This window comes from Monodelphis domestica, chromosome 7 (genome assembly GCF_027887165.1).
Source record: "Monodelphis domestica isolate mMonDom1 chromosome 7, mMonDom1.pri, whole genome shotgun sequence".
Lineage (NCBI taxonomy): Eukaryota > Metazoa > Chordata > Mammalia > Didelphimorphia > Didelphidae > Monodelphis > Monodelphis domestica.
This window is the reverse complement of record NC_077233.1, coordinates 127,241,660-127,267,537: the sequence shown is the minus strand read 5'-3', so window position 1 is coordinate 127,267,537 and position 25,878 is coordinate 127,241,660. Positions and strand designations below refer to the sequence as shown.

General features: G+C 36.2%; 1 protein-coding gene across 3 annotated transcripts in view; it reads right to left on the bottom strand.

The window, feature by feature from the left end:
• Positions 1 to 344: 344 nt before the first annotated feature.
• The window catches only part of ERMP1 (endoplasmic reticulum metallopeptidase 1), a 61,128-nt gene continuing 35,594 nt past the window's right edge, over positions 345 to 25,878 (bottom strand). For all 3 annotated transcript variants that reach the window (XM_007499548.3, XM_056805447.1, XM_001365313.4), the window contains 11 exons: positions 25,731 to 25,877; positions 22,734 to 22,826; positions 20,375 to 20,587; positions 18,527 to 18,747; positions 13,692 to 13,866; positions 11,497 to 11,687; positions 8,200 to 8,352; positions 6,713 to 6,915; positions 5,908 to 6,023; positions 4,941 to 5,104; positions 345 to 3,780 (listed from right to left, as the gene is read on the bottom strand). In XM_007499548.3, the coding sequence (XP_007499610.1) occupies positions 3,616 to 3,780; positions 4,941 to 5,104; positions 5,908 to 6,023; positions 6,713 to 6,915; positions 8,200 to 8,352; positions 11,497 to 11,687; positions 13,692 to 13,866; positions 18,527 to 18,747; positions 20,375 to 20,587; positions 22,734 to 22,826; positions 25,731 to 25,877 (1,841 nt within the window). In that variant the 3' untranslated portion in view covers positions 345 to 3,615. The remainder of the gene's footprint in view (positions 3,781 to 4,940; positions 5,105 to 5,907; positions 6,024 to 6,712; positions 6,916 to 8,199; positions 8,353 to 11,496; positions 11,688 to 13,691; positions 13,867 to 18,526; positions 18,748 to 20,374; positions 20,588 to 22,733; positions 22,827 to 25,730; position 25,878) is intronic.

Below are 25,878 nucleotides of genomic sequence, written 5' to 3'. Positions count from 1 at the left end.
AGTATTTATGTGTTTTATAGATGGCATCCTATTTGGGACTCAGTAAAGCACAAGGAAAGAATCAAAATGATCCCTAGGATTCCTGACAATCTTTCCACAGATAAAAATTGAAAAAATCATGCCTCCTCAAATATAGACAAATCCAAGCAGTGTGTGTGGATTCACTTGTGTTTGTTATTGTTCCTAATGTTTCAATGAAGATGAAGGTGAAGATGTTTCAATGACAGGTTGGGATTAAGAGCCTAAATTAAGGAAAAACTTGCAGAGATGGTTTTCAGATCAAAAGTGAATGGCAGAAGGTAGGGAGGATAAGGAATAAAACAAGTTAACTAGTTGAGCCTCAATTCATTTTTACTATCCCTTTATTTTAAAAAAAATTTATTAACACTTAGAATGTTAATGATTTAACAGTAGCAATCCCCTCCAATCAATCCACTGCAGCTGAGCAATTAACAACTCCCAAGTAACTTGGCTTTAATTTCTATGAAGTTGAGATGTAAAGTTTCATTCAAATGTAAAAGTCCCACCATAACACACATTCCAGTTAAATGTTATGTTCTTTGGTCACATCATCCACCATAAAGAGCAACCATAATTACATTTTAATTACATTGTACAAACAAAACGGATTTTTTAAAATATGTATGTAACCCTTGAATGGAGGGGAAGGAAATCAGGAGAGAATTTCAGAGGCTGAACAATATTTCCCCATAAAAAGAAAGCAGGGGGTTAAAAAGTTTTAGTAACATAAGGCAGCGAGTAAATCTTCAATAATCCCAACACAAACAGGCAACTCAAATCAACAATCACCAGTGTGTATGTGTCCACACACACGCACTCATGCTCACACACACACACACATACTTTGTATATATTTTTTTATAAAGAATGCTTCCTGAGTCAGCGAGCTGGCTATCTATTCCTCAAATATGCACACAATTATTGCTTCAGTGGTGACATTTTAAGGGTTCATAGCATGCTTATTTACATTTGTTAAAACTGTGACAACAGGAAACTCCACATGACAATCATTCTTGAAGTCAGAGGCACAATGTAAAATTCAGAAATAACTAAATCACCCTTCTTCATACTTTCTCCAAACATTGTGCTACTTACAGCTTAAATGCTGTATAAAATAGAGCATTTGTTATGATTTTAAAAGACCTTTCCCAAAATGAGTCACTGAAATGATCTTATCAGAGGCTCTAAAAAATATAAATGAGTTCATTTAGTCTAGATGCTACTGATCTGTCAAGAACAGCTCAATGTGCTTATTAAATAGCTCTGAGTATTTTATTTATTTGAACTTTTCTGGCATGTAAAATATAAAAATGGAAATGTTGCATTAACATTCTAATAATAAGACCAGTATGGATATCTCATCTCTGTACTAAAACCACCTGGAAAGACCAACTCCTATGACAACCAAACTTCATAAAATGATCAACACAATTAAAAAGGACAAATATTCCAAAAAAGTAAAAAAAGAAAATCATGATTACCACCAGAAGTGAATAGCAGCAAACTCCTTATCCAGGAAAAATATAGGGGGGGTGGGGGGGTGGGGAGGGGGATATTATTCTGCTTTCTAGAACATTTATATCTATCCCTAATAATAAATTCTAATCATTTCAGATTTCAGGTTAAGCATAAGGACAGAAAATCTGCATCTACTTAGACATTTCTAGAGAGAATCTCTTTTCTGTCCATCCCATTTTCATAACTCCGGAATAGAATTCTCTACAATAGCTAAAAAGTTCCCAAATACCTCAAGCCTTCAGCAACATGAAATCAGAAATGATCTTTCATCAAAAGGCCTAGCAGTAGCCAGACACGGGCACTCTGAGTTCTCAAAATGAAAGTTTGGTGCCTCAGAAACAGTAAAGCCTCCAGAATGCAATGTATAATAAGTCAAACTTTCTGGAACCCAGCATTTTGGGAGTCCTGCTGCAGTCTGCTACCCAGAGGGCTTACTTTAGTTTTAATAAGTCACAAATTAGATAGACAATTTACAGAGAAGATATCCTATTCAGTGGTAAACAGACCATCCTTACTTGCCATCCTACTCCCACTTCTAAAGGATATGGAGACTTTACTCATTTTCGAGACATAGACACTTCTGTTTTTCATCTCTAATCAAGGGGCCTCATCTACTTTTTCTTAATAAAATGAATGTTCAGTGTGTAGTCCTGCATACTTGCTGAAGCTCAACAAGTATATATGTGCCCTCTTTCTGAATTTCTTAATTAAGGAAAATCTGCCTCAACTTATCTGCTATAGGGACTCAATAGTGACCCAGGCCATTCCTACTGCTAGTGAACTATCTACAAGCAATATATATATATATATATATATATATTTTTTTTTTTTTAAAGGAACAGCACATTACAAATCAAATACCAAATTCCTGGGCACTATCACATCATTTTCACAGTATGTTCAGGGGTTCAATCTCACCAGAAGACACATCTTCAAACTCCCAAGGAAAACTAGCCTTCCTAGAAAATAAAGGAATGTTTACAGAACTAATCTTACAATAGAATGTGACATGAACCCACCAGTACAGTGTCTTCTGCATAAGACATCGTAAAAAGACACAGAAATAACCCAGAAAAATAACATCCTACATAATAGAAATCAGAATAAATATTTATAAAAAATTCAACCATATTAAAAAAAAAAATTGGCCAAAGGGCAGCTCAGTGCTTTGATGCAGCAAGTTGGTGTCATCTTTCATCTGTGTCTAGATCCAAGCACTAGCAGTTCCCTGGAAAGAAAGGCCTATGAGAACCCAAGGGAAAACTTGGCTTCTCCTACATACTCCATTCCCTAAAGTGGTATATTCAAGAGCAAGTACACAGATTTCTAGAATATAAGGCATTGAAAACACCACGGCCAAGATGTGTGCAATGGTGACCCAAGACAGTGGCATGCAATTCCCAATATTGGTGAATGTTTCACAAGTGTAGCAATGCGGGGCACTCTTCAGTTTCCTTAAGAATTACAGTTCATTAGCGCTAGAAAGGAACTTCGAAAGATCATCGGGTCAGTCTCCATCCTTCACACAGCCACATCATCCCCTACACAGTTCAATCCTAGTTAGCGTCACTACTTCGTATGTTGTTCTAACCACTGAACAACACAAATGCTCTATGGCTTTAAATCGGAAATGCTAACACTTGACACTTTGATAACACTTCAACATCGCCTAATTTCTACATGATCCTGAGGGAACAGAGTATAGTGTATTTTTTTCCCTTTTTCTTAAAAGGTCACATAAAAGAAATACCCTTGCAAATGGCAATGACTACATAAGCTTTGCTCTGGCATTTTCAAGAATCAAAAAAGGCCACTTTCGGCATATTCTCTAGTGTTCTGCTGCTTGAAAGTTTTTCCCAGCCTCTTTTCTAGCTGAAACAAGGAATAGTAAAACTATCAGTTGTCAAGTCAGTTTCCCACCCATTTTAAAAAGCTCAGCTTCCATAGCACACTTAAAAGCCACAGAGTGCACCTAATCCACTGCCGAACCAATCCAATTCCCTTCCTAAGGTCATATTCCATGTCAGACAGGAATGGAGGATGGCACTAGCCATTGTTCCTACAACTGGACAAAGATTAAAATACATAGAGCTCGTAGGTGCAAACCCAACCGGAAGGAAATGTCCAATCAGGGAACCTGTCCTTCAAGGCATCCAGCTGGGGAGACCTCTTGTCCTCTCCAGAAAGGTAATGGGCAGCGATGGCCACAGTGACCATTCCTTCAGGAGGCTCTTCTGAGACCTAGCAGAGAGAAAGGGGCAGGTTTCATTTAGTGTTTGATCCCCCTCATCCTGACCTAATCTTTGTAGTGTTTCACTCCAAATATAAATTTAAATCTGCCCAAATAGGAAGCACAAGGTAAAATAAAATGTTACCATCCAGGGAAATGCATATTTTGAGTTCAAAAGCTCAATGAACAGAATGATGATGAGTGATGAGTGAGAGAACCAGTAAATGTGCAGCTCACATGCAGAATGAAAAGAAAAAGAGAATTGTTGCCAAGCATGTGCAAACAGCTATTTTCCTAGAGAAATTAATTTTTACAATGATGTCTGGCTACAAGAATTATTTGAATTTTAAGATACATTTTCAAACCAAATAAGGCAAAGTCTACAACCTACAGTGCTCTTCCAGTTGGGCTAGTCATGTTCCCTTATAAGGCCAAAAGGAAACCCACTACCATAAGGCTCTTAAACCTTTTCCAAAACATGTGCCTCTGAATCATCTCCAGCACCCAACCTGGATGCACTAGGTCAGTGATGGCAACCTTTGAGAGATAGTCCCCCCGCCCTCCCCCACAATGAGTTCCACCCCCGCCTTATCCCACATAGGAAGAGGGAGGAAGTGCTCCCATGGGCTGCTAGGTGGAGGGGTGGGTGAAGTGGAATGTTTTCAGCGAACGTAGAGAGGGGGAGTGGTATAACCTGAGTGCTCTGCTCCCCTCTAGCTCTACTACCTGTGAACCACCCACCTTACCCCCTGTGCACTCCTATTGACAGCTGGGCAGAGGGACAAGAAAGGGAAAAAAGATCATCAGGGGAGGGGAGGAGCTCCACCCAGGTCCCTCTATATTGAACTGGGGGATGGGGGGTAGGGCACACCACTGCGTGCCATCTTTAGCACCTGTGTCATAGGTTCACCATCACTGGCCTAGGCACAAGTTACGTCCTGGGTGACTGAATTCCAAGCTCAGCTAATCCATTTCACAGCAGCCCTGGCACACATGCTCTGGAAAACCAGGAGGCTTTGCTCTCCTTCTGTAACCACCACTCACCTGAACCACCCTATTCTATTTCCAGTTTGGTGATTTAACTCACGTGGCCTGACTGAGTTCAGTGACAGAGAATTTTCTAAAGTAAGTGCTAGGAAATCAAAATAAAATTGAATTTTCTCCTTCCCACCTTCATATCTATCCAGAATTGCCAGGGAGAAGCCTGTAGTCCATGAGAGTAAAATACAAAATAATCTCCTCCTTTACTGGTAACTGGTGTGCCATTGCCAAGAGACCATTGGGAAAGTGTTGATCCAGCATGTGTTCGGACATAGAACGACATGTGACTAGGACCTATATGGTAAGAAGTAGAATAATTTAAAATGAATAAGGAAAATTACAATGGTAAAAAGTCAGCATTCTCATGCCCAAACCCATACATGAGTGCCCAAGTTGCAAATAAAAAAATTTTAAACCCTTATCTTTCATCTTAGAATCAATACTAAGTATTGGTTCCAAGGTAGAAGAGTTATGGGCTAATTGGGGGATCACACAGCTAGTGTCAGAGGCCAAACTGGAACCCAAGACCTCCCATCCCTAGGCCTGGCTCTCTATCCAATGAGCCACCTAGCTGTCCCAACTTGCCAATATCTTTTGACTCACCCCCAAAATCTAGTTTGTATTTATATAGTTCAGATATAAATATAGTGAGAATGAGTTTCAGTTTCTTGGACTGATATGGACCATCCTCAGCACAGTCCCAAAAAGGTCTTATTTCTGATACAGAAAGACAGCACCTATGATTAGGTATTTGTGCTCAACTCTCATGACATTACAGAAATGATCAGGTACAATCCTATAAGTAAAGCTTTTAGTAAAGGAAAGAAAAACTATAAATTGGCTTTAGGCCATAGAAAGAGCAGAAAAAAAAATAAGATCAATAAAACAGAAGTTTATTGGTGCCAAATGGAAAGCTGAATTTCTTAAGCCCAGTCTCTAAATGAAGGCAGTACACTAACTGGAAGTGGGAATATCCTAACCGAAATCAACTATTTTTAGAGAAACTACAAACCTTTCCAACCTTACTCATCATGACATTAAATTAGAAAAACATCAGATAACAGAAAGGGTAAAAAAAGAAGACATAGTAATCTTACCTGTTACTTCAAAGGTTAATTTCATAGAGTCCCAAGGTGTTTGCTCTTTCGATATAAGCCTGAAATGAGCAGGGTTTCTGGGAGAAACTTCTGGTGCAGGAAGATACCAGTTTTTCCTTATTTGGAAAAAAAAAAGGATTTTTAGAGCTTTAGAAATGCTTTTACTATGGGATGGCATATCATGTGAAGAAATATTAAGCACATTTTTTCAACATCTGAAGCACTGAAGATGTCTAGTAGAAAGTGACATCATAATTTCTATGTCAATAAACCAATTTCAAAAATCATCTGGATAATTCTTTCTGTAAGGAAAGAATCTAAACAACACCTCCTGAAAGACCAAAAGAATTAGTCAAGTGATAAATGATCACCAAAATTTAGGTTAATAAAAAGGGCTTTAATCCCTGATACCACTGCTCTCTCCTTGTATTCTCTTGCCTTGGGACCAGGCTTTCCTTCCCAAAACATAAAGGCTTCCTAGAAAATTTTTGTTTTTTAAAAATACCCAAACAAACTAAATGAGACTGAAGCTTCTTGCTTAATTGCTGTCTCATAATATAGGCTACTGAGCAAGCCTACCCTTTCCAAAATTCCCAGAGAGAATCTCTAATACTGACAAAAATGAACCACTACAGTGAGAAATGTTATCTGACAAAACAAGCAGAATTCTGAATGACATGAACAGTGAAAAGGATTCATGATTCTTCATCAGCACAAATATTTAAAATGGAAGAGTGATTCACTAATAAGCATTAGAAAATCTCCATCCACAAAGGCACCTAAAAATAACAATGTTCCTACCAACCTGATTAAAAAATGCACTGGAAGGTACCAAGGGAAACCACAGAGGGGAGCTGCCTCCTCACAAGGGGCTCTGATAGTATCATTGATCTCAGGAATGTGGGGAGTGATGTGAGACATTCCAGTGTAATCAAATCCATTAATCCATATTCCAGAGTCTCTTTTCACTACATTTCCATCCAAGCCATGAAATGTTCTAGTCAAATGCTGAAGAGAAAAATTAAGAACACTGATTAAAACAAAAGAAAAAAGTTAAATCAGGAAAAGGATAAAGAATCATACCAAAAGATGACTTTTAAAAATAAAAATGCAATTCTCCCTAAGCAATAATGTAAACTTTGCAAGCACTTAAATATTGATATAACTTCAAGTCACTGAAACCAAGCTGAACCTCCCAAAAGATTTCTCCATACCATATGGATTCCTTTGTTTCCCAAACTGATTTTCTATAGCAATTCATCTTTATTCAGGAACCTCCTTCTTTTAGTATTTCTCTCCTATTTTGTTTCAAGATTTGTCCAACAATCAATAATTCAGGGGCCAATTAAACAACCTAGGAATTATCCCAGATTCATAATTCCAGATTCAGAATCCTTTTAAAACTTGTTAGCATGTCTATCAAAAAATGAGGGCAAGAAGAGGACATGCAGGCCACACCTAATCAAACACTGGTATTACTCTACAGCAGCCCAGAGAGAAGATTTCAACTATCCAAAAGAATGTACAAGGTTCACATTATTCATTAGTTTCCATTATTGGTCTCTGATTATCATGTGATGCATAGAAGTCAACTCCTTCAATTTTACCAGCATTCTTCAGTACAAAGCCTTTATTTTTGCCAAAAAATTAAGAGTTCAGATTTATTGTCAGTCCAGAGGAATACAACTTATTTATCACAATTGATTTTTTTAAACCCTTACTTTTTGTCTTAGAATCAATACTGTGTATGGTTTCAAGTCAGAAGTGCACTAAGGGCTAGGCAATAGAGGTCAAATGACTTGCCCAAGGTCACATAGCTAGACTAGATTGGAACCAAGGCCTTCTGCCTCCAAGCCTGGCTCTCTATACAATGAATGACCTAACTGCCCCTACAAAAATGACTTATAAACTGATTGATAACAGTTATCTATGTATTAAAACTTAAAATAATTATTCTTTAAGCATTTTCCCAATGTAGTAATTTTGAAAATATATAATAATTTTTTCCTTGTTCTGGTTTGACTAAGTGAACATTTTCTGTTAACTCTCTTAAGAAATTAACGTTTTATCTGATCAGAAAATTTCCAGCTGACAAATGCTCTTCTTGAAAAGTTTACTACTACTCAGTTTTTTCCTCATGGCTATCCCCCCAAAAAGACGAAGATCAGCTCAGCAAGGTCAGACCAAGAATGGGAGTCTGATTTCCTGAAGACTAATGAATCTCAAAATCTTCCTAAAATCTTAAAATAACTCACACAAAAAGTTTTTTGTTATTTTATGTTTTGTTTTTACCTGAAGAAAGACTCTTTTAGGCTTTGGATTAGCAGGATCAGCACTATATGGAAAGAAGATACCACTGCAAACAAGAAGGAATGTAGCTGCACATACTGAAGCCAAAACTAATATCGTCACCTTTGTGTTTTTGGCAAGGTAGATGAAGTTAATCTGAAGTATAAAACACAAAAAAAGGCATCAATAACAGATTGGTTAAAAGATATTATTAATGCATTCAGGTTGACTTACACCATAAGCTTTTTCTACCACATAAAAATAAAGTGGTGAGGAATTTCTAACATAGCGCTATCCAGCAGCTCTGACAGAGCAAGGACTGTGTAAGGATGCTGATTTTTCAAGAAGATCCCAACAGAGCAGAGGTCATACACAGAGCTGTAGACACCACTGAATTGGCCATAACAATGCCTGACTTGACAGTCAATAATCAGGGAAAATAAAGCAGGGTAAGCACTTCCTGTAGGCTCTCAAATGATTATGCTCTGGGTTCACACCCACTGGTTCTTCTAAAATAACACTATAATGGCTATCTTAGCACAGCACCAAAAAAGACCGTCCAATTGGGTAAACAAGTAATAAAACCTCAATAGTATCATAAAATTACAAGAGTGGTATCTCAGCCATCTACCTCCAGAGAAAAGAACTGATGGGGGGTTTTTTGTGCCTTCTTTCACAATATGACTAATATGGAAACATGTTTTGCATGACTGCACATGTATAACATATACCAAATTGCTTACTATTTTAGAGAGAGGGAAGGGGAAAAAAAGGAGAAAATTTGGAACTCAGAATTTTAGAAAATGAGTATTAAAAATTTATTTTATATATAATTGGGAAAAAAACATTTTTTAAAAGAGCAGTGACTCTAAATCTCTTCAAGGCTGGTAATAATAGAAATAATCAATCAATATAAATTATCTATTATGGGCCTAGCACTGCAGAAAACACTGGGGACCTAACATGTTCCTCAAAAAATTTATTTTCTACAAACAACTTCTTAAATTCAATGCATCCTAAAGCACAGAGACTACATGGCACGGTTTTATGTAATACTGTTGATGGCTTAAAGAAACTAGCTCTAAATGGGTGTTCAGAAGATCATCAGGCCTAGAAAGTGGATTCCACAATGTAGTGGAAAGGGCACTTGTGTAGCAGTGTGCCTGGCACATAGTAGGTATTTAATAAATGCTTGTTGACTGACACTTGAATTTGAAGGCAGAGGCCCTGAGTTGGTTCACAACCTGCCTCTTCTTTTCACTTAGAATCTCTATGTCCTTGGACAGAACTCGCAATCTTTCCAGAGGCTGAAGGGACCTTGGAAGTTTCTAGTCCAAATCCCTTATGTTACAGATGAGGAAACAGCTTCAGATGATAAGTGATCTACCCAAAGGCTTATAGCTAGGAAAGGCTGAAAATTAAAGAAATAAAATAAAATAATATCCTTAAGAGTTTCAAATACTTTTCAATCTTCAACATAAACTAGGGAACCCTAAGTAGACTCAGTCTTAGAAACAATGAAATGACAGACCACCAAAGCAGAAAAACTGTGAACCAGGAAATTATGATTGTCGTGCTTCTATACACAGTCCTCTATACCCTTTGTCTTTCTTCTCCAGAGGAGCTCCTGTCTGCTCTCAGCTTCAGGCTTTTCTGTTGCTCTAATGAGTCAGAGGAGAGAAAAGGAAGAAGAAAGGAACTGGAAGATGACAGGGTCAAAGATTCAGTCTTGGTCAAAAAACTAGTCTTCCTGCTCAAGTTAAAAATAAGTTAACAAAATAATGGACAAGGATTCATTACATACCTTGATTAAAGTCCTCAATAAAACAAATAGTCTTCATTAAATAAAAAATTGGGATTTTACAAATACTTCCAAAGTTAGTTACCAAAGAACTTAAAGATTCTACCAACATACCATCAGGTTGCTCAAAGCAAGGAGACCTTCATTCACTCAGCTTCAGAGCGCTGTAGTTATCCTCAATTCCTCATTCTTCCTCACCCCCACATAACCAATAAGTTGTGAATTCTGACAATTCTTTCTGCCCAATATAGCTTGCATCCATCTCCTTTCTCTCCACTCTTTTTCAAACATCCACCACCTATTACCTGTCAGGCTATCCTCCCTGCAGTCTCTCCTTTTTCCAATCCATCCTACACACAGCTACAAGAGTAATATTCTTAAAGCACAGGTTATAGGACCATGGATTTGCAACTATAAGGAATCATAGAGGTCACAGAATTCAATCCTTTCATTTTAGGAATGAATATACTGCAGCATACATTAAATCTTAGATTGGTCACATGTCTAAGAATTTGTCAGCCTGGACTTGAAATCAGACCTTCTGATTCCAAAACTAGCCTTTTCCCCCTTTATCATGGTACTTCCCTGTTTGATAAACTAGTCTATTACCCCTAAAATTAAATATGAAAACTTCTGTATGTCATTTAAAGTCCTTCACTACCTAACTTCAAATTTTTTACACATTATAACCTTTTTGGTCCAAACCAACTATTTGGACAACAAAAATGTCCTCCTTATTCTTCTTCAACTCTGTGCCTCTGAAGAGGCTGTCTCTGGGCCTAGAATGCTTGTTCAGCTCCAAAGCATCCCTAAATTACTCCAAAATTCAGCTCAAGAATCCCTGCCTGTACCCCACTTGTTGAAGCCTCACTCCAAAACTGCTTACTTTGACTATATCCTGTATATACTTGTGTGTGTTATGCCCCTTCCCCTAAAAAATCCAAGTTGCTTTAAGACAAAGACTTTCATTTTTGTCTCTGTATCCCATACAACTAGCATAGTGACTGTTTATTATATATAGTAGGTGCTTAATAAATACTTGCTGATTAATTAATTACATTGATAATTCATCCAGGATAAGATAGTACTACTAAATTATTATTAGATCCACGAATGATTGTTCCTTCTACCCCTAGCTACAATATGTGACCTAAATGTTATGTGTTCCCACAGGTTCATAAAAAACATTAATAACCAGACAGGCTTTGTACCAAGTAAACCACTAATGGATCAATTATTATCTGCAACTCTTCACCATCTCAAAGTCAAACATGGCAAAGACAATCTAGAAAGACGTTTAAATAGAGACCAGGCAAAAATGCAGTGGATGCTTAGATCATGTAATCCACAGATTTTTCACACAACGATATTTATGTGGCTCTTTCCCCCTTTAATATATCCTCCTCCATTCCTAAAATATAAACATGACTGCTACATCTACCACAAATTGGACCTTGAAAAAATTTGCTACTAAAAGGAAAAACTAAAATTTTTCTTACAAAATAGGAAGACAAAATCATTGCACAGAGAGCCAAAATGGAAGCCAACACAACATCAGGTGGGATTTCTGAACCACTTCTTCCCAAGATGGGTGTAAACATTTCAAACACTGCCCAAATGAGGTACAGTGCATAGAGATACGGAATAAACATGCCCAGCAGGTAAATCATGATAAATCTTCCTTTGACACCTGTAAAACAAAAGGGAAGAAATAAGTTTACAATCTATCCTGAAGTCAGATCTAGATTTTATATCATCACTATACATTTGAAGAGCAATTATAGGATAGATATCTAATAATTAAACATTTTAAAAAGAAGGTTCAATATTGTTGTCCCTTTTGTAAAACTTTAAAAATTGGAAGCGGACAGATAGATTCAGATATAGTACCATGTAAACTCACGCGCGCGTTTTTGTGTGTGTGTGTGTGTGTGTGTGTGTGTGTGTGTGTGTGTGTGTGTGTGTGTGTGTGTGTGTGTAGAGAGAGAGAGAAATACATAAGACTATTTGTCAAAGACACGTGAAAGTCCTGGCTTCTTGTGAGAACTTACGTTCTACCAGGGGGGTGAGGCTACAACACATACAGAAACAAGCACAAGTTGGTGAAAACTGAGGAGATATGGAATTTTTACAATGTGAGGGAGCATGAAGTGGATGGAATTTAGGAAGGCTTCATTAAAAAAAAAAATAGCATGTTAACTGAACCTTAAAGAAAGACAAGGATCTGAGATTTAAAGAAGAGAAAGTTTGAATTTATGTCAAGATGCTATAACAGAAACAGATGTCAGGTCTAAAAGGACAGAAATGACCCAGATTGATAGAAGGGAAGGCTCTGGCACTTCCAAGTAACAGAAGCCAACATGAATAAGATACTAGTGGTAAAACAGGAGCACAGATGGACAAAGGCAAGTTGTGCCTGGCTAGGACCGAAAGAAAAAGTTTCTAAGGGCCCAGTTCCTGTGCTATCTACTATGAAAAGCCCTCCTAATTCCTAAGTAGTTACTGCTTTCTCCCTCCTCTTCAAATTATCATGGACAGACAATACATATTCCTATACAGTTATCTCTCCAAAAGAATGTAATCACCTTAAGGATAGGTACTGCTTTTCTCATCAATCCCCTGCATATAGCAGCTAATCAATAAATGTTTAGTGGATTAGGTTGGAGAAAAGCCTAAAAACACATTTTAGTAAGATAACAGAGATCTTTGAACTCACATATACTCAACTTTCCAATTGTTTGGATAGCATTCTTTAGATCTTTTTTGTTTGTGATCAATGATAGAGGAAGCTAGGAAGAAAGAATATTATAGGAGATTTTAAAGAATGCTCTTCTCCCCACTGTCTAGTCTTTAACTTCAAAATTAGGCTGGGAATCCCACCTACTCATAATATCTTAACTAACTGTGTGGTCCTCTGGAAACTAGAGGCCCCAGTTGCAAGACTCCTAAAATTTAAATGTGTTTACCATTTTAGAAAAACTCAAGTGATAGCCAACAATCAGATCGTGGAAACTAATGAGATTATTGGTTGCTAGACTAGCATGCCCCATCAACAGCCAGGATAGAGTGATCATGAGGCAATTCCTGAAAACTGAAGAAAACTCCCACCTGAGCAAAATCAGAGAGAGAACAGTCTGTCAGAGACAGGGAATATCTTAGTCACCACGACCTGACAAGTATATAATTATACCATACTGACCTTCCTCTCTTTTTGAAGGGAAGAATAAAGGGGAAGACAACTAGTTAGGGATAGTTACCATGTCCTTAGCTAAAGAAAAAAACACAGACTATCCTATAGAAAGCATAAGAGTTACTATTCTAGAAAATTCATCCCCAAAGCAAAATCAGCCTAATCAAAGCGCTTATTTCTGAGCCGCAGGTATTTCGATTTTTAATGTTAGGAGTCACTTACCTACATCTGTTAGAATATCAGGTAAATTTTTATCATTTGTTTATTTAGACTACAGTAAAAGTATAACACAAAGAAATAGCAAAATAAATGGAATTATCTTCTATTTTAGCTATAAGGTCCTTTAGGAAACACAAAGGAAGGAGAACTACAAAGCAGTCTGGCCCTTAAAACAAAAATACCCTACCCAGCAAAGATCAAGGTGAAAATATATGCCCAAGAAACATATCTGGGATATAATTAGAGGAAATCTTCCCCCCTACAATTGTATGAAAAAGGCCCTACCATTTTGCTTGAACTCCTTATTGACCAGCAGCTTTGTGAGCAATGGAAACACCACCCAGATAGCACTAAGAAATGCAGAACACAGTCCTCGGGAAGTGAGCAGGAGAAGAGAAGTACAATGCACGAATACTGAGATGTCAAAAAACACCTCTCCCAGGTATTGTTCGTTTGTATGCTGAATGAAAAACAGAAATTTTTCATGGGACAGTTTTTTTGTTTTGTTTTGTCTTGCAATTTAATGTAATTACTTCAGTATCCTTTTAAGTAAACATTCTCAAAGCAAACTCCTCCCATACTGACATACAGTATCATTAATACCTTTTAACCAAACAGAAGTTGTGGAACCCCACTGAAATACTGTTGAGCTGATAGGTTGCTCTGGCATTTTTCTTATGCATTGATATCCTAAAGCATCATTCTACCCAAAACTATGATTTTTGCAGAATTAATTTCTCTAAAAAAATAACTCATTTAAATAGTGCTTGAAATTTTGTAAAATGCTTTCTCCAGAATCTATATTTATCTACCCATTTTACAGATGAAATAACTGAGGCAGAGATCCGATGATTTGCTTAAGGCGACACAGATAATAAATTACCAGAGACAAGGATTGAACCACCAGTTTTCCCAACTCTGAGCCCCCTATATCACACTGTCTCCATAGTGATCTGTTTCCTTAATGTTTTATTTATGCTTTTTTGTTTTTACTATGTAGAAATCTTTCCACTGCCCCACACCACTTTGAAAATGAATTTTCTTCTAAAAACAGTTAAAACAAATATGACATCTGATAACGTGTGAAGCATTCTGCCCTCAGAGTACCCTTTCCTCTGCCAAGTAGGGATTATGTTTCATTAACTCTTCTTTAGGACCACCAATATTGTTGTTTGGTCACAGTAATAGTAATAATAGCACCAGCACCAACACCAACAGGAGTAGTAATAACCTCCATTTTAAAATGGGTGCTCAAGCTTACCTAAAAAAGAAAAAGAAAGAAAAAAGACACCTTTATTATTTCCCTTTCCACCTAGCTTTCCAAAATGAAGCACCACCCAAGATGAGGAAGTCCACATGGGCTGTGCCCACATCATACACCATGTCAGGCTCTTCCTACCCTTCAAAACCCCGACTCCATATCTGCCCTGGGAACTACTGAATCATTTAAGCATTAGAGATAAGAGAAGGGCAGAGAGAAGTTGGAATGTGTAATTCTTCTAGACACAAAGACAGTTCAGATAAAAGAATTGCTCCAACCCTAACTCCAATATGTCCCCCAGCTTCCCAAAATAAACCTCACAACACCAACTGAAAATGACAACTTATTACTACCAAGGGCATTCTGTTCCCCTAGCAGTTTCAACTAGTCTTCCCTTTCTTTATTCAAATATTCTAAAAGTTGGCAGTCACATTTAATAATCCAACCTTTATCAGTCACCTACTATATACCGAGTACTATTCTTTATCCTATAGCATCTATAACATGTAGATGAACACACACACACAGACCCCAAAAACTGAGGCAATTCATAATGGAGGAAATAAGCTAAAACAGCTTCCCATTCTAGAAGTTCAAAGGACATACACTGTATTTCACAATAAATTGTTTTATTCCATTTGATTTGTATACTGAATCAGAATTTCACCTTCACCAAATCTAACTCACACAGATGAAATTCTATAGTGAGGCAATTATTATCCAAACTGTGACCAAAAAACAAGCACTTCTGAAGTCCTTGCCATCTCCCTTCACCCTCTCCTTAACTATGTGGCTGTCTCTGTCATACATTCCTGAACAGGGAATCTGGACCAAAAAAAAACAGGTAGGAAAAAAAAGAACTTTTCTGTTTTCTGGTTTTTTTCCCCTAAGTCAAGAAATAACTTTATAACTAATAATAAAACTTCAATTTCAATTTTCCTGAGAATGAACCTTACACAATTTGTATAGGAAAACATAAAACTTTTCAGTTATAGCATTGAGTCCTTCTAATTCTTATGATAAAGTTGAGAAAGATATTAGTGTACATATCATAAAAAATGACTGTCAAAGGAGAGCCACATTAGCAAACTCAAGAAGAATAGAGACATGAGTGATCACAGCTCATGACCCCAATACTTTCTCTCCGTGTAAAGGAAGACCTGGTTTCAAATTCTGAATCTCCTAAACTACCAAGGTGGGCTTAAGGCCCCCGATCTCCCCAAGAATGAGTTTCCTTGTTGGTGAAAGGAGGAAGTCAAACAAGATACCATTGAAGTCCCATTCAGCTTTAAGTTCTTTGAGGGCAAGCACATAACCAAAAATTAAGAAGAATTTTTGAAAAATTTCCAAATTTAAAAATTAGGCTCAAGTTACAGTATTCACTTATGAGTTCTTTTTTATTTTTCCTTTTAAGAATTAAGCTGGGGGCAGCTAGAGTGGCTCAGTGGATAGAGGGCCAGGCCTGGAGACAGGAGACAATTCAAATCTGGCCTCAGACACTTCCTAGTTGGGTGACCCTGGGCAAGTCACTTAACCCCCATTGCCTAGCCCTTACATTACAGAATGCTTCTGCCTTAGAACCAATACATAGTATTTATTCTAAGAGAGAAGTTACAGGTTTAAAAAAAAGCTGTATTTCAGAATTTTCAGGCTAATAATATTAATTCTATTAGTATATAAAGACTAAAAGAACATTCTTTTACAGAAAATTATCTATATTAGAAACAGTGGGATAGTCTGTGCCTCTTAATAACTAAAGATAGTTTCCTGTAAAGACCCAGAATATACAAGCAATATGCTCTCTTACAAGCATTAATGAAATTAACACAAAAGCAAAAGGAAAAGAACACAGGAAGCAAAAGAGTAACAAATGTGCAGAATTCAGTTATCTGAGTTCTTTATCATTCTTTAACTGATGTTATTTTTAATATAAAACAAGTATCTTTACAAACTGGTCAATGAAGAAAAGTCATATGGTATAAAAAGAGTCCTCAGAAAAAGTCATTTGTTTTAAAATTTTTAAAAGAAGAAAAACTGACAGATTCTAAGATACAAAAAGCCCTAATTCCCCCCAAAAAATATTTATTTAATTATTTCTCCATTGTTAAATGATCCATGATTTTCCCCACTCCTCTTCCCTTCTTCTCCCTCCCTGAGCTGACAAGTAATTCCATTGGGACATGTATCATTGTTCAAAACTATTTCCATATTATTCATATTTACAATGGAGTGATCTTTTTAAAGCCAAAATCCCAATCATTTCCCTATTGAGCCATGTGATCGATCATCTGTTTTTCTTTTGCATTTCTACTCAAAAGATCTTCATGGGGGGCAGCTGGGTAGCTCAGTGAATTGAGAGCCAGGCTCAGAGATGGGAGGTCCTGGGTTCAAATCTGGCCTCAGACACTTCCCAGCTATGTGACCCTGGGCAAGTCACTTAACCCCCATTGCCTAGCCCTTACTACTTTTCTGTATTAGAAACAATACACAGTATTGATTCTAAGATGGAAGGTAAGGGTTTTAAATTAAAAAATAAAATAAAATAAAATAAAAAAGATCTTTATGAAAGTTGGTACACTCAGAATTTTATCTGACTATGACTAAAGAATTTGAAAGGTCTCTATAATTTTCCATATAACTTAGAAACAGGAACATAAGCACAATGACAAGACAGGGCATAAAATCTCTCTGAAGTTGGCTTGGCCAGAACTGAACAGAACGACTTTAAGGATGAGTAAACAAAGCTGCATGACTTGAGTTTCTGAGCTATTCTCTTCTAAAGTACCAGCTTACCATAGGTTTCCAGTCCATGAAAAATGTTATAAAGCAGTAACAAACCTGCCTAGTTTGATCTAAAAAAGTAGACTCAATGAAAAACTACCATAAGCAGAACTATGATAAAAAAAGGAAATTTAGCTACTAATAATGCCAAATTTTTGAATCTAAGTTAAAATATTTTCATCAATTGTCTTGAATTCACAGAGAGCACAAATAAACATGAAATCATATATATGTTAAATGCTTGGTTCTAGTATTACTTGACCTACACTTTTCTGGATAAAATTCGCCTCCCTTAAGGCAAGATTCTGCATTATAGGGTTATTTTTTTTAGTATTCATGCATAAAACCCCTTTTCCTAAGACATTTGATCTAAAAAGTGTTTTGTTGTTTACCTCTAACGAAAGAAAAGCTTTGCAATATTTCTGTTCTGCTGGTAATAATCAGATAAGTAAAATATCTTTTCTTCTTTTTTCACGAAAGAGTGGGTTATTAACAGGGAGGGGCTAATGGGGAATAAAAGTACAAATAACAAGACCCAAATAAGAAATGGAAAGAGTCTATGCTAATAAGCCTCACTGATGAGAATACTAAATACTATAATGCATTTTCAGCATATTACAAATTTCATGTTTAAAACAACTCTGATTTCCACATCCAGAGAAAGAACTGTGGGAGTAGAAATGCAAAAGAAAAAATTTTGCTTGATCACATGGCTCGATGGGGATATGGTTGGGGATGCAGACTTTAAATCACTCTACTGCAAATATTGATACTATGGAAATAGATTTTGAACAATGATACATGTAAAACCCAGTGGAATTGCTTGATGGCTCCAGGAGGGGGGGAAGGAGGGGAAGGAAAGAACATGAATCACGTAATCATGGAAAAATATTCCAAATTAATAAATTAAGAAATAATAATAAAATAACCCTGATTTAAGAAACAGTTGCTATAGTATAGGAACACTCATCTAAGACAGAAATAAATTCTTATTGTTTCCATCATCATAGTTAAGATCTCAGTTTTTCCTCACTGTAGGAAGCAAAAAGCAAATCAATAAATATCTTATAGCACTTACCATATAATAGAATCTTTTTGCAAGTGTATGAACAAGTGTTATCTTAGCCACAGCTGCAGTCCCATATAGACAGACAGAGACATAAAAGTGGTTATACCATGAAAGAGACTGTCCAATCAAAGAAATGAACAGGGCTATAATAAGAACGGTAACTAAGCTGGTAAACCAACTTATTAATGTGATGCCAAGTCCACAGAAGAAATCCTTTGTGTAGTTAGTAGCTAAAGAAAAGAAAAAAAAAGTTTAGAATACAAACCTTTAAACTCACTATATATAACAAACTAGTAAAATTACCTCACTAAAAGTTAAATCAGTAAAGTCTTTAATAGCATAAAGAATAAAATTATTTACTGAAGATAACATTTGTTAAACACCAACAAAAGTGATTCAAGTTATTAAAATTTCCCTAAAGATAGCTAAGAATCAACTAGTGATCATTGGGTACCTATAAAGTCCTGCCAATGCTAACCATTCAAATAAGTCAGCCCAAAAATGTTTGTGTATAGTCCTGAATGTAGAAATAGTCTACCTGGCCTCTGGGTCTCCTCCAATACATTTGACTGATTCTATGTAAAAGACTTATTCAACATGAAAATTAAAGTCAAAAGATTCAGATATACATATGTAAAGTAGGTCATATTCATATAATTTCAAGGTAGCTTTGAGGCACAGTGTATAGAGTGCTGAATGTGAGTCAGCAAGATCTGAGTTCAAATTTGACTAGACATTTACTAGCTGTGTTAGAAATAAATTTAGGACTCTGTTTTTCATAAAGTTTATTAGTTACTTGTTTAAAGAGAAAGAGAAAAAAGCCTATTCATACTAATTACATGGGTGATCTCAGTCCGACCACTGTAGTAGCTCCCCCAGCTCCGTCACCTAGGATAGAGAGCCCACACTTCCTGGATCATGGCTTTTTAAACCTCTCCTTTCACATCTGGTTCAAGTTCAGAATCATATCTGGGATCAAGCATGTAGGCTCATGCTTGGTGCATAGGTGACACAAACTCACGTAGACACACACTGGCTGTGTTACCCAGAAGGGAAGAGGAGGAGGAGTGAACTTTCCTCACACAGCTATAAGACCAGGGGCAAGTCATTTAACCTCCCTTTGCCTCAGTTTCTTCAGCTGTTAAATGGGAATAACTGCATACTTCATAGGATTATTGTGAGGATCAAATGAGATGATGTTTGCAAAGTATTAAAAACTGCTTAGCACAGTGCCTGGCATATAGTAGGCTATATACAAATGCTTGTTCCCTTTCCCTCTCCCACTAAATAGATAGATCTATGTGTATGTATTAAATATAATGATATATAATGCATATTAGATAGGTCATATACACACCTGTTCTATGAATATTAATAGATTAGTTTAGCTATCAAATATATTTTATAATTATATAGGACATATGTTATAAGTATACTATTTGATACATAATAAACATTATCAATATGTCACAAGGCTTGAGAGTCGCCTGAACCATAAAGAAGGTGAGTAACTTCTCTAGGATCATGATTTGATCACAGGACTCTAAATCCTAGGACCACAGGCAAAAATTAAAGTTATCTTCTTAATTCCCTGTCCAATACTTTAACCACTATGCAACCTCTACTTCTAGATCTAGTTCAAAAAATGTATAACTTTCTATTCATGCAGACTAAAAGATAAGACTTTGAGAAGGACATGGGATGCTCTAATCAACAAAGATGTATAGAATAATTGATTACTTGTGGGCATATTAGGACCATACACAATGTAGAGTTATCCCATATCTTATGTAAAGATAAAGATTTATCTCATAATAATTCTATTGCTCTATATTTATACTGAAGATAGAGACTCACCCTTCTGTTTGGGCTTCAAGAATTTTTTGCCCAAGTATAGGATAACAACTACTACCACCATGTAGTTAATTATTGAGCCAACACGAGCGGGATAGGCTATGACAAACAAGCCAAGCACATCAAAAAAGACCATGTTTCCATGTCGGTACTCAAAGGAAGAAGCCAGCCTATCAGATGTAGCTAAATATTTAAGCACAGCTAAAATGTTGTCACCTATAGGAAAAAAGCAGATAATTTTAGTGTACTACATACAATTATACATATCTTAAAAATAATCAAGCTATGAAAGTCAGTTGATCTTCAATGATGTTTTAAGAAATAGAAATATTTCTCTTCACATTCTTCCTCACTATCTTTCTTTTTCCTTTCATAATCATATTTCTTGAAATAGATGTCTAAGTTCACTGCTTCCATTTCCTGTCCATTATTTCTATCCTTGATTTCATCCTACCAACCCCCTGAACTATAATTTCAAAAAATTATCATGACCACTATCTGGTCAAGTCATATCATTTAAAGCTAAAAAGGGTTACTTCATCCATCATCAGTTTTATAGAAGACTGTGATATGGTTCAGAGAGTAATATAGTAAGTTTTTTTCCATGCTACTCTTAGACTTCTCAGCTTCACTTCACCTACTGGTTACCCCCTTCCCTCCAAAGTCACACTTTCCTTGAATTGTCACAGCAGCAGCTAAAACAGATGTTGAAAAATATATACAATGGCTGTGCCCATCTCATCTGGATTGATCATCCCTGTTTGTATCCATAACCTCCTACTGTCCACTTGGCTGCCTCTGGGAGTAAAGTAAACTAATAGTGTATTTGGATGGCCTCCTAACTCTTAGACAATCATCTGACTCTTCCCTTATAGTGTCTGGAATAACCTAGCTAAGACCTGCACATCACCATTGGATCAGACCAGCTTATTTGGGCTTATCCTAGAAGAACCCAATTCTCTTGTGGGACCTACAAGGGTATCAACCTCCCTGGTTCTTGAAGAACAAACATTTATGTCACCTACCATTCTACTATAGCAGAACTGCCTAGAATGGGTATATGAAAAAGTTCATATTGTGGTGGGCAGCCAAGTAGTATGGTAGATGGGGCACCAGACTGAAGAGTCAGAAAGACCTGAAGTACAATCCTTCTCGGATGCTTTAGCTGTGTGGCTGTGAACAAGACACTTCACCTCTCTAAATCTTAAAATGGGAATAGTGATAGCACCTACAGCTGTTGTGAGGATCAAATGAAATTATGGTATGTAATACACTTTGCAAGCTTTAAAGTGCTATGCAAATGCTGGTGATCATCATTATTATTCCTAGCTATTGCCTAAAACCTCAGTTGCCTCTTCTGTCCTCTTCTTCTTCACGGTACTATAGAACAGTCTTTTTAAGATTTTTAATTATTAGGAAACAAAAGCAAAACATACAGGGAATAAAAAAGGTTCCCTCTTATTCCCACTAGAACAGATTGCCCTTTGTTTACTAGTTCAAAAAAATGAAGGGAATGAAGAAGGTTCAATTCCTCTTGGGCAAATGAAGTTCTTTCTCTTACACAAATGCATAAACACTGGTACTCAGGAGCATCTCCTATAAACACTATCAGAAGTCTCTACTACCAAAATCACAACGTACTGGCTGCTCCCAAATGAAAAGGTATTCTCATAATTTTCAGTGAAAACTAAGAATTCTTACATAAAGAAAAAGGCTTCTCAATCATGGTTAAGTAGAGTTGAAATAATATCATTTGTACCACACCTCAGGTACATTATGCAGTTAGGCTTTTCTAGTCTGGCCCAAGTATTTAGTCACCACTAATAATGTTCTTTCTATAAGAAAATACATTCCGCATTCAAAAAAAACAACTAACAAAAGTAGAACATGCCTGGTTAGTGTAGATAAAAAGCAAAAAATTCACTCTTAGAAATACTGTTAAAGTTTGTTTTTACCTGGCATAAATTCTTGCTTAGTCAGCTCCCTAAACATAATAAATCCAGATTAGCTATGCATGCATGAGATATTATTGCTAACACATAAAACAATTATATTTTTAGCATGCTCTTTTTACGTAAAAGCTGAAAAATATCACAAAAATGCTAAAAGTAATAGAAATTATAGTTTCTTAAAAACTTAATGAGCACTACTAACCCAACAACTAAAAGACAGATGAAGTTTTTTTAATAGAGATCAGCATAAACAATGGTCTTAGAAGTGAACAGCCTATGGTCTCATTAAACCCATTCAAGCTTAAGAAGTACACAAATAGTGACTCCAGAAGAAATGACTTATTTTAAAAGATAGATGAGTGGGTAACCACCATGTCTAGATGTACTGCTTGTGAAAATCTAATACCAACCTGCTCTTTGAATAGAATCGGTGAGAATTCTGTCTGGTGTATCATACCTGGTATGATAAATGTAGCCATTCTCAATAAAAGCCAAGTCTATTCCTAGGAAATGAAAAGGGAAACATAAAACAAACAATGCAATTCATACGTTAATTTTATTTTTATTAAGTACATAAAAGTCAAACTCCTAAAGAACAGCATCACTTACAATCTGTTTATTTTATATAAGTAGTTTTTGGTCCCCAAAATTGTACCTTCTTGATTGCCATCTGACCAGAACCAAAATCAAATTTCAAACAATTTGTATAAGGGGCTGCTCTTTTAGGCACAGAAGAAATAAACCAACAAAATTTCAAAAATCCCCACAGAACTGTCATATATCAGGGCTTGATAGATGTGTTATTTGGGGTGGATGGAAATCAGCTGAAGGATATCAGATTGCCTGACTCAAAAAGAAAATTATCTCCATACATTTTAAGATTTACTCTTACTCATTTGAAATGTAAAACTCAGAAAGGAGAAAGTCTACTCTCACTTCAGTCAAAATTACTTACATAATAATCATAAGAATTACATAATGAATTTGTCTTCCTCCTGCCAAGCTATTTCTAAAATAAAAGAGGTCCATAACTAAATCTGTCAATTATTAAGCAATGCTTAAAAATAGTTTTGATTTTTTTCAACATTGCCCCTCTTGATTCTCCGTCTGAACCTCCCTCTAACCATTCCTGGCTTTCTTAGTATTCCTCCCATCTCCCATCTCTAGGTCTCTGTCTAGGATATCTGTCCTGAATTTGTCTGTACTTATAGATGCAGTGGATAGTGTTGGACCCTGAGTCAGCAGGACCTTCAGCAATAAAGAGTTCAAAAACAGTCTCATATATTTGCTGTGTGATCCTAGGCAAGTCATTCAATCTCTGCCTGCTTTGATTTTTTCAAGTGAGAACTAGGGATACTAACAGCACTGTCACTTAGGATTAGTGTAAGGATCAAATCAGATGTTTTTTGTAAAGCATTTTGCAAATTTAAAAATGTTACATTAATTGTTATCTATCATTGTTAACATACTTTTCCATTGGAGGGCAGTAGCTACCTCATTTTTGTCTTTGTATCCACAGCACTCAGCATGGTGCCCAGCATAAAGTAGGCCATTTACAGGTGTTTTTATAATCATTAATTAAATCTCAATAATTCTGTTAATCAGGTAGATAACTTGCCTTACTATACTCATATATAAGGGAAATCAAGAGTCTGTGATCCAAAATCACTATATTAGTTACGATTAAAATTCATATACTAAAGAATAAATCTCTCAGGAAATATTAGTAGAAACCTAAACATGCACATTTAAAAATTTAGACAATCAATTCTAAAAGGAATTGAAGATATCATCTAGGTACAAGAGTGACCATCCAGGGGTTTACCATGAAGAGGAGATGAATTCATGAGATACAAAGATGAGGGATCTGGGGCGTCCATCCTCCATCTTCATGTTAAATATTATCCCAAAATATGTTCCCTAACAAGGAGCACGATGTGAAAGAAAAGACACTGGCCAGGGAGTCAGGACCTAGGTTTGCATCCTGGATCCACACAAAATAACAACAAAAATAACATTTATATATCATCTACTATGTGCCAGGCACTGTGCTAAACACTTTATAATGAATAATAATAATACCTAACATTTATATAGTGCTTTCTATGAGTCAGGCATTGTGCTAAGTGCTTTACAATCATTATCTCTATTGATTCTCATAACCCTAAGAGGAAGGTGCTATTATCATTCCATTTTACAAATGAGAAACAGAAGTGAAATGACTATTTCAGGGTCACACATCATCTTATAAGTGCCTGAGGCCTGATTTGAGTTCAGTCCTTCTTGATTCCCTAAAGCTCTATTTACTGTGCCATCAGATGCCTCAATTTTATGTGTTACTTGAGCTCTCTCAGGAAAATCACTTCACCTGTATGGGTTCTAACTCCATACACAGGATGATCTCTTATGATCTTCTGGCTCTAAATCCTCTTATCTTATGATCCCAATCTTATTTCTTCACAATAATGTATGTCTGTAGGCTGCCTAACTTCTTGTTACAGAAATAAAACATCATGGACCTAAAGAATGGCTTTCCACTAAGGACAAATTTTTTTTATACTTGAGCCATCCTCTAGAAAATAATAAATTTTAATGGAAGAGTATAATTCCCTTAAAATAACTGTTTTGACAAATAGCTTTGAGAAATTTCTCTTTCACTAAGGTATACCTGGGCAAACCAAAATCATTTAACATATACAATTTCAAAGGCTAAGATGATTTCTTAAGTTTCCTTCCAAATGGCTCCTCAGAAACTAAAAATAGTAAAAAAAAAATGCCACATTTTAATTAATAAAATCCAGACACTAAAATAAATTAGGGCCTTAGGCAACTTGTATTCATGCTAAGATTATTTTTCACTCCTGAAGGCATAAAGAGATAAACAATAAGAACAGGTAGTAGCTGTCAGTGTGAAACCCTCTGAAGAGATGCAATGGCAGATGCCAGTATTACTTGGAGCTCTGACTACCTCACAGAACAAGGAACATGCATAAAAAGTTGGACTAGATAACCCCTAAGGTTACCTCCAACTCTGTGATTGTACTCAATGTGGCATATCTCACAGCTTTCATTTGTACAGAAAACTAGTATAAGAATTAATTTTCACAGGCTACAAATACTGAGTTCAAATTCTGCACCTGCTTCCTCAGCTGCAAAATGCAGATAATAGCCCCTATCTCACAAGGTTCCTGTAAGGATAAAATGAGGTATTATCTGTAAAGGACTTTAGAAATCTTAAATTCTAATATAAATGCTAGTATTAATAAAAAGTTTACATTCTGTCATTCAGAGGGTTGCCAAAGACAGAAAAAAAATATGACAATTATTTATGAGGTTATGAGGAACTATTGAATTTTTTTATTCTGATAACATTTATGGGAAAATGTTGCTAATATAACACAGCTTACCTGGAATGCTTCCGAAATCCCTATAGATACGGAAATCTGTATCTGAAGGAATAATTCCACTCTGAAAAACCTCCTGAGCCACCACTGAGGCAAAAGGGTGCTTTGCTGATAAAGCATATGCTTGGACCAACCAAGGATTTTCAGGACC